The 18,529-nt window shown below is 54.9% G+C and overlaps 1 protein-coding gene across 1 annotated transcript in view; it reads right to left on the reverse strand.

The window, feature by feature from the left end:
• The window catches only part of KIAA1614 (KIAA1614 ortholog), a 41,763-nt gene extending 23,276 nt beyond the window's left edge, over positions 1–18,487 (reverse strand). The window contains exons 1-4 of the mRNA XM_020868851.2: positions 18,382–18,487; positions 15,770–16,716; positions 14,851–14,914; positions 3,694–3,837 (exon numbers count right to left, since the gene is read on the reverse strand). Coding sequence (XP_020724510.2) covers positions 3,694–3,837; positions 14,851–14,914; positions 15,770–16,716; positions 18,382–18,428 — 1,202 coding nt within the window. The 5' untranslated portion in view covers positions 18,429–18,487. The remainder of the gene's footprint in view (positions 1–3,693; positions 3,838–14,850; positions 14,915–15,769; positions 16,717–18,381) is intronic.
• Positions 18,488–18,529: the final 42 nt, after the last annotated feature.

An 18,529-nucleotide genomic window follows, 5' to 3' on the forward strand; every position in this document is an offset into this window, starting at 1 on the left:
GTCCAGTGATGAAGACTGTGCTTCCAATTCGGGTGGGGTGGGTGGGGGTGGGCGGCGTGTGTTCTGATCCTGGTCAGGGAACTAAAATCCCACATGCTATATAGCAGCATGCCCAAAACAAATCAAATACAATTCTCAAATACTGCCTTCATTAAGAAGAAGAAGAAATGAAGAGATGCAGAACAGCTTAATCCCATAAGGTATGCTGCTGTGTGCGTGCTCAGTCATGTCTGACTCTTTGCGACCCCATGGATTGTAGCCCACCAGGCTCCTCTGTCCATGGAATTCTCCAGGTCAGAATACTGGAGTGGGGTGCCATTTCCTTCTCCAGGGAATCTTCCCAACCCAAGGAGCAAACCCACATCTCTTGCATCTCCTGCACTGGCAGGCAGATTCTTTACCGCTAGCACCACCTGGGAAGCCCCAATCACATAAGGCACCTTCAGCTCAATTACTGAATCACCGAGGTCCCCACCAGCAGTGCTGGGACCCGTGCATAAAGGTACGGTAAGGATCTTGGAGACAACTGTGGAGCAAATAAGGCACTCCAGCAGCAAGCAGACACCACACATTGTCAACATGAGGCACTGCCAACACCTCCACGACCATCCCTCTCCGAGAGGATCCTGTCTGCTCGGACACTGGTGCCAAACAGCCTCTGCGGAAAGGCCCCTTTCCACCACAGTGCTGTCAGAGCCACACAGGCAGCCCGACCCGGCCACCGACACAGGACGCCAGCACTTGAGGTGTCTCCCCCCAGGTCCTGCCTTTCATGGGTGTGTTCTGCCCTCCTGGCACCAGGAACACCAACCCAGCTGTGCCTGTCCCCCCAGCCGCAAGAGCTTGCGCTTCCAAGAGCTCTCCATTTCTGCACTGATTCGCTTCCAGAAAATGTGGCTGCGGCTGGCCCCCTCCTCACCTCCTGGAAAAGCCTGTCTGTTCAGGATGGCCCCAGCCACCTCCAGCTAGACCTGAGATAAAGAAGACCTTCTGGGGGCTGCTGTGCCTGTCTGTCCCACTCTTCCGTCAGCTTTCATCAGGCTGCTCTTTGGAACGAGTGATGTCTCTGGGCTCAGGGGGGTGGAGGAGGGGCTCCTGCGTCTAATGAGGCCCCGGGCCTATGTGGCATCGCCACGTTAGCTCAGCACGGCTCTCCAGGGTGATCTGACAAGCGTAACCTTTAGAAGCATCTGCAGCAAGCCATCTGGTGTTGATTTTTCAGCTATACCCTCTGAGGATTCACCAGTGCTGCCAAGTCAAAGTAATTCTTTTCTGGACACAGCAGCTGCTAAAGTGGGTCACCTTGCATTTCAATTGCATTTCTACTGCCAGAGAACAGCCTGGTGAGAGGGAACCTACTTTAAGGTTAGTGGCTGGGGTTGTCGTGAGCTGCTGATGCAATGTGGGGAAGAGGAAGTGTCCCAAGGTACATTTACATCATCAGGTCTGCTTTGCAGATTTTTGCTGTTATTGTTCAGTCGCTCAGTCATGTCTGACTCTTTGTGACCCCGTGGACTGCAGCACTCCAGGCCTCCTTGTCCTTCACTGTCTCCCGGAGCTTACTCAAACTTATATTCATTGAGTCAGTGATGCCATCCAACCATCTCATCCTCTGTTGCCCCCTTCTCCTCCTGCCTTCAATCTTTCCCAGCATCAGGGTCTTTTCTAATGAATCTGCTCTTCGCATCAGGCGGCCAAATTATTGGAGCTTTAGCTTCAGCATCAGTCCTTCCAATGAATATTCAGGCTTGATTTCCTTTAGGATTGACTGGTTTGATCTCCTTGCAGTCTAAGGAACTCTCAAGGATCTTGCCTGTTTTGCAGCTACCCAACTCAACCTCAGTACCTAAAGAAAGTGGAACAGGAGGGCTCCATGGAAGTCTAAGGCTCTGGGCCACATATACATGCAGAGAAGAACAGTCAGGATGCTTCAAAGGAGGCACTCCCATTCCTAACTAGTGTCCTCCAGCCAGAAAGAAACAAGACACAAAATGCAGAGATAAAAGGGGAGCTGGTTGGGTACCTCTTGCCAGGATTTAGAATCTCCTGAGCCCCTCTCCTAGAGTCACAGTGACACTGAACCCAGAGGCGATCTGCAGCCCTCTGCTCTTGCTGAAGTTATCTCAAAGGTGCCAGGAAGGTCCTCAGCCTTTAATAAGCCAGCTCAGCATCCCCGTCAAAGAGCATGGAGTCCAGTTCCACTGAGAATCCTTGCTCCCTCTAGTACCCACTGTGCCCAAGAAGCCACAGGCCTGGTCAGCCACAGATGGTCCCGCTGGGGCCTGGGGCAGTTGGACCTGGGCTGGCAGCCTCACTGCAGGTCAGGTGCACCCACCAACTCCACCTGTAAGTGATTCCTTGGGGCGCATCATACACGGAACAGACACAGAGATGGGGATGGGATGTCACGCAAGGGGTAGCTACCCATGTGGAGTGCTGAACATCCTTCCACTTGCTCTTTGCTCATCTCTTCGTCTCTGATGAGCTCACCCTCCCTCACGGCCCCAGCACTGTGAGATCGGGATGATGCCTACATCTACAGTCTGACCTCCGTCCTCCTCCTCAGCTCCTGTATCCAACTGCCTGATAAGCATCTCCAGTGGGGGTTCTGAGGGCACCCCTCCCAAGCCTAATCCTGCACTGAGGGTTCCCGAACCTCCAGATACCAAGTCAGAACCCTGGGCTCCATCCTGGATGCACCCCCTTCTCACTCTCCCCTCATCCAGGTGATTGCATGATTCAGTCAGAGGTAACATTTGTAGGGTACTCACTACATGCCTGGGGCTGTTCTAAACACTTCATATGAACTCACAGAACCCTCACAATAACCCTGAAAGACAGGGTCTGGTATAATTCCCATTGTGCAGAGAGGCAAACCGAGGCACAGGGGCTTTTGCAAGAGCACACAGCTAGGAAGTGGCAGAGCCAGAACTCAGCGGTCTGTTTCCAGTCTTAACCACTTCTCTGGTGCCTCATTAAGCCTGTTGCTCTGGCTCTGGGCAAACTTGCATCTCCATTCTCTCCCCCCATCACTGCACACTGTGCCCCTAGTTCCCCAGATCCAACCGTCCCTGCAGCCAGAGCAGCTTTACTGGAATACAAAGGTGATGGTGCTACCCAGCTGCTTGAAATCCTTTAGTGGCTCCTAGCTATTACAGGAGGCTTCCAAACTGTCCATCAGTCCTAGAGGCCTCCGTGACTGGCCTCCACTTGGCCTTCTGGCCCAACCCCTGAGAATACTTCTTCTGCTCATTTTCTACCTGGGGATGCTCACCCCTGCCTCCCTCATCTGCCCAGTAAACATCTATGTTTCCTTTAATCTCCAACTTAGAAGCCACCTCCTCCAAGCTTCCCCTTCCTTTCCAGGTGGAGTTACAGTAGACTTCCAGCCCTACACACACGTCTTTCCTCTCCTACACCACAGTCCACAGAACTGTACTGACCCATCTGCTGGTCCTTCTCCCTGGAGACTGTGACACCTCCGTTGCCCCAGGGAGGTTCAGGTTATGTTCCCTAACATGTCATCCGTAGGCTCTCAGTGAAGATGTACTAACTGACTAAAAGAATGAAAGTGATGCCTGACATGGGAAGAGCTCCCACAAGGGGGAGGAGTGAGCCGCGGCATTTTGGCTGGATCCCATCCCTTCTCCTGCCGTAGCCCATACCGGCCGGCCTGGCCCAGGCCCCACTCACCGGCTGCACAGGGCAAGGGTGGGCACGATGTCGTGGCTGGCACGGACGGGCCGGGTCCTGGCCTTCATGCGGGCTCTCTGCAGCAGATGCTTGGCTTCTTCATGCCTGGGGCTCAGCACGGGCTCCGGCTTGGGACCGAAGGTCCTGCAGCGTGGCACGCGGGCCAGAGCGGGTGGGGGGAGGGATTAGAAGAAAATAACAGGGATTAGGAGGGCTTTAACAGTGTTGAGCAGGGCTGTGCCAGAAACAGCCCCGCATGGAAGCCTTCCTTGGCCAGCTCCCACACGGAGGGCACCAGCCTGGGGCCTGGCGACTCTGGAAGGGACTGGCCCACCCTGGACAGCTGCTCAGAGACTGGAGGCAGAGACCCCAGGAGGATCTAGAAAAGGGTAGGGGAGAATCCATATTACTCCATTGTTCCTTCCCTGGGCAGACAGCAGGAGTTATCTGGGAGGAGGGGAAGGAAAGGGCCCAGGGCTGCTGGGCTGGGCCTGTGCCCAGCCAGATGGTCTCCACACGCGTCACCTCCCTCTCTCCTTCTGTCTCTCGGCACCCACACACACCCACTCAAGCTCACAGCGCACCGTCCTGAGCGCTCACCGCAGACACAAGGCATCAGGACCCTGCCCATCACCGCTCTGCTCCTCTGAGAGAATGACATTTTTATAAGTCCCGGTGACTTCCTGCCTCAGTTCCAATCCTAACCCAACAGACATCAGGTCAGGTCCGAGAGGAACTAAGCTGGACACACACCACATCAGCAAACGGCTCCCTCCTCATCATAACGAGGGTCTGCCGCCAGCAGCCCTCACCACCTCCCAGCTGCGCTGTCTCCCCAGCCAGTCCAGAGCTGCTGAAAATGACAGCAGCCTTTTTTCAAAGCTATCTCCCGGTGACAGAGCAGCAAGTCGCAGGGATAATAGCCGCCCCACAGCCTCCCACTGACCGGAGGGCCCTCTCCGCAGGCAGGCTGACCCAGGGGCAGCTGCGCTCTCTGCCTGACAGATGAGGGTGTTCCTGAGCAGAGAGGAACATGTGGTGTGTCGATCAAGGTTGAACATCAAGTGAAGCGGAGCAGACGACAGCCAGCCCCACTGCCTCCAGCATCCTTGCCGCATCCTCCAGCTCCTCCCCGCCCGGGGTCCCAGAGCCGGCCGAGCCTGCTGTGGCTGAAGCCAGACACACTCTGATGCGATGTCTGCACCCCCCGCGGCTGCCCTTGCCCTTCTTCGCTGTCACATACGCTGGGCTGTCTTCACCAGGGAGGGTCCGCAGAAGGAGGACTTGGGAGGCTAGAGGCTCAGGCCAGCCTGCATCTCAGTCTGCAGCCCGCCAAATCCCATGCCTTCCCCAGCCCATATGTCACCTGGAGAAAGGGGACTCATCTTGACAGGGGGGGGATGGTACCAAGTCGTTTCCTAGGTGACGGATGATAGAGATGTGAGTGGAAAATGGTCCAACCCTGAGGCCTCCTTGGGACAACCTTGGATGAGCGCTGGGCAGTCTATGATTTCTTTCTTTCTTTTTATTTTCCCATTATTTGCACCTAATCCTGCTTTGGGGCCAAGATAAAAACTAAGAACTGCCAGAATAAAGGCACCATCTGTGCCTATGGACCCTGGCAGGGCCCAGGCATGGTTCTGGAACCAGGAGGGCTTCCAGGAGAGAATGAGGAGTGAGCTCCCAAGGCCCGCTGCCCTGGGAGGCGAGGAGCCCTCTGTGCAGCTTCCCGAGCAGGCAGGGCCTCCAACGCAGCGCTGAGAGCAGCTGTGCTCCCCGGGGCTCCGGCTCCGCCAGCAGAGATAATGAGGTTACCAGCCCGGAGAGACGCTTCTGCAGCCACGGGCCTCTGGCTGCCAGCCCGCACGCTCAGAGCCTTCCGGTGACAGCTGTGGCCGCCCGGCTGTCGGAGGGCATTTGTCACAAGACCTGGTGGGCAGGCAGGGGGGCTCCAGGCAGCTGGCCAGATGCTGTCAGGAACGGCCTCGCCCCAGGTTTCGAAGCCATTTTCCAGCTTTGCTGTTTTTTCTTTCTGCTCCCTCTACTTGGTGCTTTTTTTTTTTTTTTCCTTTTCATCAGCTGCCCTGCTTTGGTTTCTGGCAGACAAAGCCGGTTTCTCCACTGATTAGAAAAGCAGGGTTTTTTGGAGGCGCCTGGAGGCATCCACGCAGGAACAAACTGAGCAGGGAGGAGAGAGGCAGCCACCTTCCCAGACAGCGGCCAAGGTCAGGAGGGCAGCTGGCTCTCGGTCATGGTGTGCTCTGGAGTAGGTGGCCCTGACAGCCCTGTGGCTGGAAAGGGGTCTTTCTCCTCAGCGGCAGGGGGCAAGCAGGTGCAGCTCCAGGAACTGCCCTAGTCTCCCCCCACCCCCACTTCGCTGCATTGTTCTGGTCCACTCAAGGGCCGCCGGCCCCGCCAGGCAGACAGGTTCACACTCCGCTATCTGAGGGAGACCCTCCACTCGCACGTGCCCACAGCCCTGGAGCCAACCCCTCCCCATCTTGACTACAGCCCAAGGTCCCCGCTCCCACGGTCCCTCTGCAGATTGCCTGGCAGGGCTGGGGCGGTCCCTGCGTGGCTCGGCAAAGACTTTCCATCTGAGCAGACAGAGCTGATGTCACTGCCGTGACAGCTCGCACACCCAGGGCTTGTGAGCTCAGCGGGTGGGGTACCGGGTTAAAGAGGCTGAATGCTTCCCCTGGGCCTCAGTTTCCCTGTCTGTAAACAGCTGGATTTGTACAGAGAGAGAATCCACGTTGCTACCCCATGAACCTACGTCTTTGGCCAGGTAGTCTGCAGTACCACAAGGCCGGGTGGGGAATCTTGAGGTCCTTTCCTAGGGGGCTCACCCCGCAGATGCTTGGCCCTCAAGAAGCAGCAATGCCTCAAACAGCTAATTGTGGGGGAAAACGGGAGATCCACGTGAGTCTCCTGGCCCTTCCAGCTGCCCTTCCAACCATAGCGTCCTAAGCTGCCCCCAGGACAAAGAGCAGCAGGAAAGCCCCGCCCACTCTGATCTCTCCTTCTAAGCCCCATGTCCTGGCGGAGAGACCAGCTGAGCCCAGCCTGCAGCTCCCCTCCCAGCCAGGCACAGCCAGATCAAGATCGCCAGTCAGGACCACCACCGTTTCCTCCCAGTCAGGGAGGTCAGGGAGACACAGCAGCCTCCTTCTGCAACAACCATAATCCTGGATTAAAATAATAAGCTCCAGCCAGTCTGGCTTTAACCCTTTCATCCCAGGAACATGAGTTAGGGAAACAATTTGGGATGGAAAGGGATCTGACATTTCCCAGAGTCTAGGATGCAGCAAGGAGAAGGAACATCTATAGTGAACAAACACACATTCACCTTTCTGCCCAGCCACTGTGCCATTTTTGTACATTAGAAAGCTTTCACATGACCAAGACTAGAGCGCTCCTTCTGTCACACTGTGTGCAGCTCCCCGGGTGAGGGGAGCAGTGGGCTCGGAACCTATTCTGGACCACATGTTCCATGTGGCCAGGGGCCTGTGGGCTCACTGTTATAGACGCCTTCTTCCCAGGGCTGCAGGACATGGACAGAATAGACCCTAGAGCGAAGGTCAGAAGTGTGTTTCTGGGACAGCCTGTTGTTCAGTCACCAAGTCCTGTCTAACTCTTTGCAACCCCATGGACTGCAACACGCCAGGCTTCCCTGTCCCGCACTGTATCCCAGAGGCTGCCCAAGTTCATGTCCACTGGAACAGCCTGCCCGGCTTCTCATCCTAGGCTGCCACTTAGCTGTGTCATCCCGGCAGGTGACTTAGATGTTAAGGTTCGGCTTCCTCCTCTCCTAAAAAAAGAGCTCAGTTGTTAAGTGAAACTGATCCCCTCAGAAGAACTGAGCACAGAGCCGGGCACTTGATGAGATACAATCAATGTCAGCATTTATTATCATCACTGCTTTTATTATTTGCACGATTATTTTGTTAAGTTCCTCTTACCCCCTTGCTGAGCGAAAGATGGAATCCCTGAACTTGAACCAAAATCACCTGCCAAAGAGATCCCCTGTCATCTTGGGGATGTCACACAAAGGCATGTTCAGAAGTGACAGACTATCTTGAAGCTAGAGAGGGCTTGGTGGGTTTTGTTCAAGACCTTTGGAGCCCTGCACAGGGCTCAACAGAAAAGGCAATTTCCATTGAACAGGGAGCTGGAGGAGGCTATTTGGTAGCAGAGGGAAGCTGCTACCCAGAAAATAAATGGGCACTTCTCTCAAAATAGGAGGAAGAGCGGCATCCTTAAGAATGGCACATATCCAGAGAAAACTATAATCTGAAAAGATATGTGCACCCCTATGTTCATTGCAACACTATTTACAATAGCCAAGACATGGAAGAAACCTAAACATCCATCGACAGAGGAATAGAAAAAGAAGATGGAGTACATATATATAATGGAATAAAAAAAGAATCAAATCATGCCATTTGCAGCAACATGGATGGACCTAAAGATTATCATACTAAGTGAGGTAAGTCAGAAAGAAAAAAACAAATACCGTATGATATAATTTACATGTGAAGTCTAAAATACAAATGAACCTGTCTACAAAACAGAAACAGAGTTACAGACACAGAGAACAGACATGTGGTCGTAAAAGAGGAGGTGGGGTGGGGGTAGGGAAGGATTGGGAGTTTGGGATTAGCAGATGCAAACAATTGTATACAGAAAGGATAAACAACAAGGTCCTACTGTGTAGCAAAGGGAACTACATTCAATATCCTATGATAAACTATAATGAAAGAAAAAATGAAAAAGAATATATGTATAACAATCACTCTGCTGTACACAAGAAACCAACACAACATCGTAAATCAACTATACTTCAATAAAATAGAACAAATAAATAAAAAAGGATGGCTGCTGTGGGATACACCTTATTGAACACCTTTGAAAAGACGTGTGTGGAGGCGTGCAGGGCTTCCCTAGGTCGTCGACTGCTTACTGGGAAAGCAAACTGGTTCTGTCCCTGCCTTCTTGAAGAAGGAAAAGGAGAACAAATCCCTGTGGGTCGTCCCCTTGGTCAGCACTGCATGTGTGGAGGCAGGTGACCACAACACCCCCAGGTAGGGGGACAGTGGCCTATTCCACTTTGAAGGCCAGGGAGGAAGGCTTCCTCTCGAATTTCAGCCCAGCTCCTCACAGATGAATGATCTGAGCAAATTAACTTTCCTGGGCCCCTCTATTCATAAAGATTGGGACCCCAATGAGATTTTCACGTGTGGGGTGTATGACTGTGACAGTGACATGGAGGAAAGTTGCAGGCGACACTCGCTGTGAGGGAGGGCTTGAAGGGTTAGCATCCTTCCTTCTCCATGGGGACTCAGAACCCTAGATTCTTCGGGGGTGTGTTTGTAGTTGAAAACACTGGTGAGTGGCTAAATGTAATTTTCTTCTTTTTAGTTTTAGTCTTTGCAGGTTTGAGAGTGGCAAGGGGTTTCCTCTAGTTCTCCTTCCGTGTCTGTATATCTGAGTTGGGGGAAGGATAGAGAAGGGCGGGGGGCGGTATGCAGGATGGGCAGGGGCTCAGCTGGTCTTCGTTACACCTTGAACCGGGGGGAGCCCTCAGGTGCACCTGCAGCCATGTGATTCCTGGGAGCAGGAGAGTTGCTTCTCTCACGCTCACGCCCAGGACTCCCTCCTGCCACACCATACCCGCCCTGGTAGGAGGACCCCGTCTCCTGGCAGTGCTGGGACACTGCCGTGCACTGTGGCCTGGTACCCAGGTAACCTGGTAAGGGGGTTTGCAGGTCATTCTGGCTCCCCAGCCAGGTTCTGGACTTTCTGGTTCCCTAGACTCAGGGGTCATGAGGAGTCCTGGAGGTGAGCATGAGACCCCCCCAGGAGTCACAGGGCTGCAGGGATACCTGAGGACAAACCTAGGAAAGGGTGTAATGAAGACTAGCTGAGCTCCTGCCCATCCTGCGTATACCTGGCCATTCCCTATCCTGCCCACCGACTCAGGTGTGTGTGTGTGTGTGTGTGTGTGTGTGTGTGTGTTAGTCAGTCGGTCATGTCTGACTTCTTGTGACCCATGGACTCCTCTGTCCATGGGATTCTCCAGGCAAGAATGCTGGAATGGGTAGCCATTCCCTTCTCCAGGGAAACTTCCTGCTCCAGGAGTTGAGCCCAGGTCTCCTGCATTGCAGGCGGATTCTTTACCATCTGAGCCACCAGCAAAGCCCACTGGTTCTGATACACAGACACAAGGGAAAACGAGAGGAAACCCCTTGCCACTCCCAACCTTGTCAAGAGGAGAGAGACAGAAAATGTCCCTCCATTTCCTCCTACCTTACTTAAAATCTAAATTCCCAGGCTCTCCAAAAATGGCCTCAGCCCACACTCCCACCCTGTGTCCTGATGGTATCTTCCATCCGATCCACCACGTACCTCTCCATATCTGCAGGTCTTACCCATCTGGAATGTCATCTCCTGGCTCCAATCAGATCTGATCAAGCCCACAAGGGCATCCACCCCCGGGTGAGCCCTCAGTTACACACATACACGTGTGCTTCTGGCAAACATATTCTGAATGCCTGTACCGTGCTGATGCTTGGCAGGTCCTGGGTCCCAGAGAGAACAGCACGGTCCTTGCCCCACAAGGAGCTCCAGGGGAAGATCCACCAGCAACAGCCAAAGTTGGTGGAGGCAGAGTGGGCAATGAGGGCAAAGTGGGAATTCCTTCTGAAATTATACACGGTGTAATGCTAGGTAATAAATTAAGTTTTAAAAGCCCAGGGTTTTCTCACAGTTGTGGGCCTGACCACTTGAGCCACAGCCCAGGCCTCTGAAATTCTTGAGGGTTCCCTGTCTGCCCCTCCTGTAAACTGGAGCCTGCAGACAGCTTCGGGGCAGGGAGTTTTGACTGCTAGCCGTCTCCATGGAGGCCTGAAAATTGGAACCCAATGTCTGTTCCTTCTTTTCTCGTGATGAGGTATACACACTGAGACCGGGCTCCCTCCTCTGAGCCTCCGTTTCTGTATCTAGAAATGGGCACAACTCTGCCACAGGGATGGGGGCAATCAACAACCCAGGAAGTCCTCTGTGCTTCCTTCATCATCACAGCACAAATGAAACAATCCCAGAGACCCTGTCCCCTCCACTGACCCCACAGCTGAGCAGGGGTTAAAGCCCCTGCAGACACACTTCAGGGTCTGCCCCTCCGCCCCCCAAAGATGACAGACATGGAAGGCCTTGATTAGAAGCAGAGCAAGCCTGGGTCCCACAGCACTGCCTCCCCAACCAGCTTGCCCAGGCAGGCCCCGGGCCTCAGGGGGCCCTCCCTGGGGCCGGCAGCAGCCCAGGCCTGAGTGCTTTTTTGTAGAGTCAACTCCCTTCCCGTGCAGGGCCTGGGGTGAGGATGGCGCTGATGGCAGCTGCTCCTTTGGTTTCATGTACTTTTCGCCCAGGCAGGGTTCATCTGGGGTCCTAAGGCAACGTATAATCCTGCTCTGCCCTCCCAGAGCCTCAAGACGGTGGACAGACCAAGCGGTCCTGGCCGTTTGACAAACAGCAGGGATGGGACACCACAGGCGTCTAAGAATGGATGAGGGCGGAGCCCCCGAGCAGAGTGCCCTCCCCCTCCCATCTCTGATGAGTCCAGTGCTTACACACAGCTGTGAGCGAGGTCATCGCTGACAGCACTGACCCCCACTGGGCCTCCCTGAAGTGCTTTAGTTGTGTTGTTACTCAGTCGTGTCCGACTCTCTGCGACCCCATGGGCTGAAGCATGCCAGACGTCTCTGTCCTGCATCAACTCCCGGAATTAGATCAAATTCATGTCCACTTAGTCAGTGATGCCATCCAACCATCTCGTCCTCTGTCATCCTGAAGTGCTTACCCCTCACCTTGTCTTCTCCCCGCAAATCAAAGCCCCATTTCCCAAATCATGTCAACGGCGACTTAGGAGAGAAACAAGCTTGGTCTATACTTGAGAATTCCAGGCTGGGGGAGGGGGCCAAGGACCCCCAGATCCCTAACCCAAGGCGTGACCTGTGGGGACAGCTTGTAGCAGTGCAGCATAATGGTTAGAGAACAGCCCCTGGTGCCAAGCAGTTTTGACTGTGAACCCTGAAACTCCAACGCTTAATAGCTTTATCACCAGGCTTAGCCTCTGCCCAGAGGCGTCTCTGTCAGTGAAATGGGAACATTTAACACATGGTTATTAGGATAATGTCAGGATGTGGTACAGCACAAGGGCTGGAACCGAGCGTCAGCATGGTCTTCTGGAAGGAAGGACCACAAGGTGGCTTGTCCTCTGGGATGGAGTCTCCTTTCCTCCCTCAGTAGACAGGACAACCATTTGGTCCTGGGACATTTCTGGTGTTCCCTCGGCATCTCGGGGGTCTCGCCTCCACAGCTGACTTTCCCTGTGACCACCTGCAATGAGTTGGGCTAACCCCGCCAGTCAGACAAGGTCTGGTGTCTTGGGCTCTGCTGTTTCACCGTCATTTTGGGTTTCTTGTCTTACCACCATACAGAGCAGTAACAACTGAGGACATAAATACATGCTGGGTTAACCTGGTCGTTACTGACCAGATTAAGGATCAATCGTCAACCTGGTGATTATTTGGTCGTAACACTGAACTGCACTAATGCTAAACTTGACTGAGTGTGAAACCAGACCTTTTATGCCTCAAACACTGAGAAGATGTAAGGGGCTCACTGCCAGAACACGTCCTCACTGATGTCCTGATCCTTTCAGGATGGCCATCATGACGGCCGCCATGGTCCCAGAGTCTACGCTGTCCAGGGTCCTCAGCCCCTCCGTGCAGACCATGTGGCCAGGGGTACAGGGCTGAGGGAAGTGTGCCTTATTTCAAAGGTCGTTCAGGAAGCTCAGATACAGAGAAGGAGCAGCAATAAAACCATCCTGCTTAGGGGAGAGATGGAACCTGCAAGGTCTCAGGGACTGCTATAGTATCTGCCCGGAAGTCTCGGGAACAGAACCAAATGAGGAACCCTGTCCCCAGGGGCCTCTGGACATGGCTGAACTTCCTCCCATCCATGAAGCAGGCGTGCTTTCTGGCTCTTCAGCCTGGGTGTCTACTCAGCAGGGTGCAGATCACCAATAAAGGTCCATGGGGCACTGTGAATGACCTTCTAAACAAGTCAAGGGGAGAGTTTTCCCTTGAAAACTCAGAGACAGGCCAACTCTGTGCCTGGATATATGCTGGGCATCCACCTCATTCCACATATAAACACATATGAGATCATCATACAATATACATACACACACATCTACACAGTCTACACCTCTACACCCATCCGTTGTGTGTGTGTTTAGTCGCTAAGTTGTGTCTGACACTTTGCTATCCCCTAGACTGTAGCTCACCAGGCTCCTCTGTCCATGGGATCCTCCAGGCAAGAATACAGGAATGGGTTGCCATTTCCTTCTCCTGGGGATCTTCCCAACCCGAGGATCAAACGCACATCTTCTGCATTGCAGGCGGATTCTTTACCGCTGAGCCACTGTAAACTGCAGACCCTAACCCACTGCAAATGGTCTGGTGAAATAATAGTCCAGAAATTCCTACCCTGAGCATTCTACACAGATGCCATCTCCTTGCAGGACGAGGGGAAAGCCCTTCCCAAACCCCCATGGTTGAGGTTCTTGTCCTTTAAGATGGTGTTTTAATTACCTAGTATCCAACATGCAAGTCAGGAGCTTCAGCTTCTTTCAACAGTGACCTCTGGAGAACCCCCCAGGGACATCTTGCAGTTGAGCCTTCCTCCCACCCAGGGAAGACAGAGTCAGGGCGGGGGGATGTGCGCTGCAGAAGAGGAGGCCCCAGCTCCTCTAGGCACAAGTTATGTCTGCCCGGGCTAGGTGTCTCCTTTATGGCTCCCCAGGAAGGACAAAGGGACATGGCAGGGGACAGGATGTCACCGAGGACCACGGTCACAAGCCTCCACACTGTGGCTGGGCTAGATGCCGATGTGAGGAGAGGCTGAACACAGTGGCCAGGGAGGCGGGAAGAGACCCCTGGAAGAAGGGGGGGTGGGCAGCTACGATTCCAAATCACAAATAATGAGGGAAGAAGGAGCCAGACAGCCCCCTCTCCACCAGGCTCTCAGCCAGAGCCAAAGTCAGTGAGAAGGCCAGTGGCCGAGCAGAGATGGACTCTCCTGAACCTGGGCAGCCCTCCCTGTGTGAAAACAGAACTGGAGGTCCACATACTCTGGAGGGGAGGTCAAGCCAAGTGGAATTTAGCAGGCAGGGAATTTGCAGAAGAGACACTGCTGCCCTCTGCACTCTGCAGAAACCACAAGACCCGCAGGAGGGTGACGTCACTGCACAGAAAGGGGAAATGCGGCTGCTCCGCAGTCCTGAGACCTCGCTCAGCTTCATGTGCCCGGTGTGCAGTGAAGACAGAGGATGAGGCTAAGCCCTGGGCAGCCACCGATGGATCCACAGACGGCCCCCCTGCCCTCCGGAAGATACTCCTCTCACCTGCCTGGTCACGACACAGCCCCATGGCCACCCACCCCAACCCCAGGTGCCCAGCTTTCCTCGGACATCAATGGAGGGGCTGGAGCAAAGTCGGGGAGGTTGGGGGAGATGAAGACCTTTACATCAGCCAGCACACCCCTTGACTGGGAAAGGAACTGTCAGAGTAAAAGTCTTGCATTTGCATGCTTTCCCCAAGGATTTTCACATCCATTGAGTAAACTCTGGGAGCTGGTGATGGACAGGGAGGCCTGGCGTGCTGCAGTCCATGGAGTCGCAAAGAGTCAGACACGACTGAGCGACTGAACTGAACTGATCTTGTGTTCAGTCCCACAACAGTCCGAAAAGTACATGACACAAGTATTACTCGGCCCACTTGAAGGATAAAGCAACAGAGGCCGGGGCAGGGAAATGAGCCCCAAGTCGCAGAGCAGGTGGTTTGCAGTGCTCCTTGCATCGTGCTCTGCACCCCGCAGTTTTGCACAGAGAGCAGGGCCACCACCCGGGCATCAGGGGGTGATGGGTGCCTCCGAGGAGGTCTCCGGGAGGAGCCACGGCTGCCTGCGGGGTGAAGCTGCTTCGTCCCCTCCCCCTCTCCGGGTCTCCTACTCTCCTGCCGCAGAGCAAATGAAGGGACAGGGACAATGGCCAGGAGAGACGCAGAGAAGATGTGTGCCCTGAGCGCTTACCTGCTCTGGTCCGAGTCCTGAAGGGAGATGCCGGAGTCCCAGTCCACGTCCCCGGCTAGCCGCTCTAGGACCCAGAGCAGAAGCAGAGATTAGGGCAGAGCCAGGAGCTGGGCTCTCAGCTGCCGCTTGATGAGCATAAGCATGGAGGAGAAAGTTTTCTCCAGCAGCCATTTACTCCCCCGGATAATTCCGACCCCCCAGGTGGAGGCTCAGCCTGTCGCAGTGACTGCTGGTGGGCACTGTCGTGAGCTGAGGGCCCACGGGGGTCTTCTCAAGCGTTGGGTGTGGGAGGAAGGAAGGGCAAGAGCCGTGGCTGAGGCCTGAACAGCTGCAACAGTGCAGCCGCCTGAGCTCAGCCCGCCGGCCTGGAGGCTGGGTCTCTCTGTGGGGAGGGGCTCCTACCCGAGGACAATGAAGTCCACCGCGGGCTGAGGACGTGCATGGTCAAAAAGCCACTGTCGAAAGAACCACAGGGAAGAAACTGTGGAGGCTTTCCCAGTGGTCTGGGACAGGGGTCTCCGAACTCTGGGATCTAATGCCTGATGATCAGAGGTGGAGCTGATATGGTAATAATAGAAATAAAGTGCTCAATAAACATCATGCGCTTGAATCATCCTGAAACCATCCCTACCAGTCTATGGAAAAATTGTCTTCCATGCAACCAGTCCCTGGTGCTAAAAGTCAGGGACTGGTGGTCTGGGGGGTCTGGGGGCAGCCTTTAGCAGATGGGGCTGGCTGTGAGGTGATAAAGAATCTGTGTCAAAGCCCAGACTAAGAGGACAACCGAGGAATCTGGTGATAAACAGCTGTGGTCTCCCACTTCCCCACCCCTCTCCTCCGAGGTAACCCCCATCTCCCTTTCCTTCTCCTGGACTCCCCCCACTGCCCCCACCCCCCAGACCCAGACAGTGGGCCTTACCTGGCACAGCTCTATCCCAGCATGAAGTCCAGCCTGGGACTCCCACCTTGGAGGGGCCCTGCCCTGCAACACTTAGCATCTCCTGCAGCAGAAGGCGGTTCCTCTCCACGCGGTCAGACAGGGACAAGGTGCTGCCCCCAGTGCCCAGGGCCCCCAGGTTCCCAGTTTTCCAGAGATCCCCCAGCAGGGCTGGCCTGGGGACAAAGTCCTCCTCGGAGGTCGGAGACAAGCCGTCCGGGTCTCCCCGGGCGATGAGGCCATCCTGTCGGGGGTGTGACCTTCCTTTCCGCAGGGTGAGCTCGTGGGTGGTTTTGTTACAAGGACCAGAGCCCCTCGGCCGGCCTGGAGTGACCCTGTGGATGGGGCCCTCTTGCAGAGAGCTGGGCCCAGGCGGCAGAGCTCTGTCGTGCTCAGGCCGTGTTTGAACACACTCTGGAGGCCACGGGCTCCTTCTGTTCCGGCACTCGAGTCCGGGGGCAGGAGACCTGGGCGGCCCCGCGGCCCCATTCCTGGCTGGCTCCTTCTCAGTGACGCTGCGGTCCAGCCTCCTGTCGTTCGGGTTCTGCGTGTGATGGCCCACCACAGCCTCGGGTGGGGAAGGCCCCTCTGACGGAGGCTTGGTCCCACCCACCTTGACTCGTCTGCTCTTGGGTTTCTTGAGGGCCGGCCGCTCCTGGGAAGGGAGGCCGGGGCCTGCCCCCTGTTTGCCTGCTGTCATCTTCTCCTTTAAGGCCCTCACCTTGCACTCCAGCACGGAGGGGCCCTGGAGCTGTATCCCCCGTGCCCCGGGAGGCCGGGGGGCCATTGGGCTGGGTGTTCCATCTTCTCCAGGGCAGGGCCAGGGTCTTGGGAGGTGTCCATTCTCCGGCTGTGGCTCAGGGCTGCTTCTCTCCACAGCTGAGGTCACCTCCATGGAGCTGGCCATTCTGCTCCCTCTTTGGGATTCTCTGGAGGAGAAAACAGACAGAGCGCCTTAGACCCACTACCTGGCCAGCTCCCACGACCTCCTGGGTCTCCACAGTGCCTTGGTATAGAGCCCTGTCTGGAGGAAGACAACTTGGGGTCAGATCAAGGGGTACCCCTGGACAATGTGAAAGCACCTGGGGAGCACGAGCCTTTGGATGGTACAAATAAGTCATTACTGAGTTTTTTCTTCCAAGTCGGAGTAGTATTCTTATTTTTCTATCCCCATTTTACAGGTGGGGACAGTGAAGGGTCAAGCAACAGTTAATCTTCTGCCCAGTCTGGACCAGAAGGAAAATGGGGACTGGATTCCCAGTCCCTGGCTTGTGTTTTGCTGACAGGTGTCAGGCTTCAGGGGAGGATGGCAATTTCTGCTCATGCCCACAAGCTCTTCCCTTTCCAAAGGGAACCAAGGCAGAGGATGGACTTCAGGAAGATACCACCCAGGATCTGACCTGCGGGTGGAAGGTGTCCCCCTTCCCTGTCCTCAAACCTCCGGCGTGAGCGGATCTGTGCCCACAGGGCGGCTAGGATCAGGCACCAAGGCCTTTCAGCATCTGCTCGGTGCTGGGTAGGCCTAAAGGTACTTTCAAACACTCTCTCTCAAATTCTTACGCCATTCTTCCGGAACAGGGTTATGACCCTCATTTTTACAGAGAGACGGAGGCCCAGAGCCATTAGGCCTGGCTAGGAACGCAAAGCTTCTCCTCCCAAGGTCAGGGCCCTTCCGAAGCACCCAGTGACCAGGACTGGGTCCTGGTCCCAACTGCCCTTAGTCCTATAGGAATATTGGTCTAGACAGGTAACCTGCCCAGACGACCGCTCCTTGGTGGCACGCTTGATGTGTCAATGTCTTCACAGGGAATACAAGTGAGCACGAGATTTTACTCGCCAAGCAGTTCTGTGCACACATACAAGCCACAATGTCTTAATATTTATCCTGCTCTCCAAGACCATGCCCCTTCTACACCATACATCTAGATATGTCCCACTGCATGCATAAAAATCCACATTTACATAAATCACAAACTAGGGGTTAATTATTCACCTAATGCTGACTAAAGATTCACTACAGAATTCTCTTAAATGCCAAGCCCCTCTACAGTCATTTATTACAACTCAGTTTTTAATACATTTCATGAATGCACAACAAATGCACAACACACACGCGCCGGTATGTTATGTCCGTTTTAAGCCTGCGACGTTTAAGGCCTGTCTTCGGGAGGACGAGATCATTGTCTCTACCAGTTCATCTAAAATTGATCAACTTTGTCGTCACAGCCCAGCCACTGAGTCCTCTCTTCTAAGGTTCAATCCAGGAAGCAGGGGATTTGAAGGGTATGGGAGCAATTTCCGTCACATTACAAGAGCTTTCAGGTAAAGTCTGGAACAGCATTCCAGAGAACACCCTTCTCTAGAGACCTGTTAGGATGGATGAGACTTTCCTCGGGGGTACAGTGGGTACAGACTTGTGCGGCTCGGAGCCGCTGAAGTCTAGGGCCGAGCACTGTGCTCGTCTAACCCCAACCCCGAGACGCTGAAATGAAGATGGTCGTGACGGGCAGGCCTCCCCACCGCGACCCTTCCTTCTCGCTCCCCCGGTCCCGCCATCCCCGGCCCGCCAGGGGCCTCGCCTCCTCCGTACTCACAGAAGGCTGCCGCCAGCAGGTCTGGGCGCCGCCTCCATCCCCTCCATCCCCGGGGAGACCAGGCCCTCCTCTCGCCCCCTCTCCCTCCCGGGCCCGCGGCGGGGCTCGGGGAGTGCGGCCCGCAGGCCTCGGCTCTCGGGGCGCGCCC

Source organism: Odocoileus virginianus, chromosome 11, assembly GCF_023699985.2.
Source record: "Odocoileus virginianus isolate 20LAN1187 ecotype Illinois chromosome 11, Ovbor_1.2, whole genome shotgun sequence".
NCBI lineage: Eukaryota > Metazoa > Chordata > Mammalia > Artiodactyla > Cervidae > Odocoileus > Odocoileus virginianus.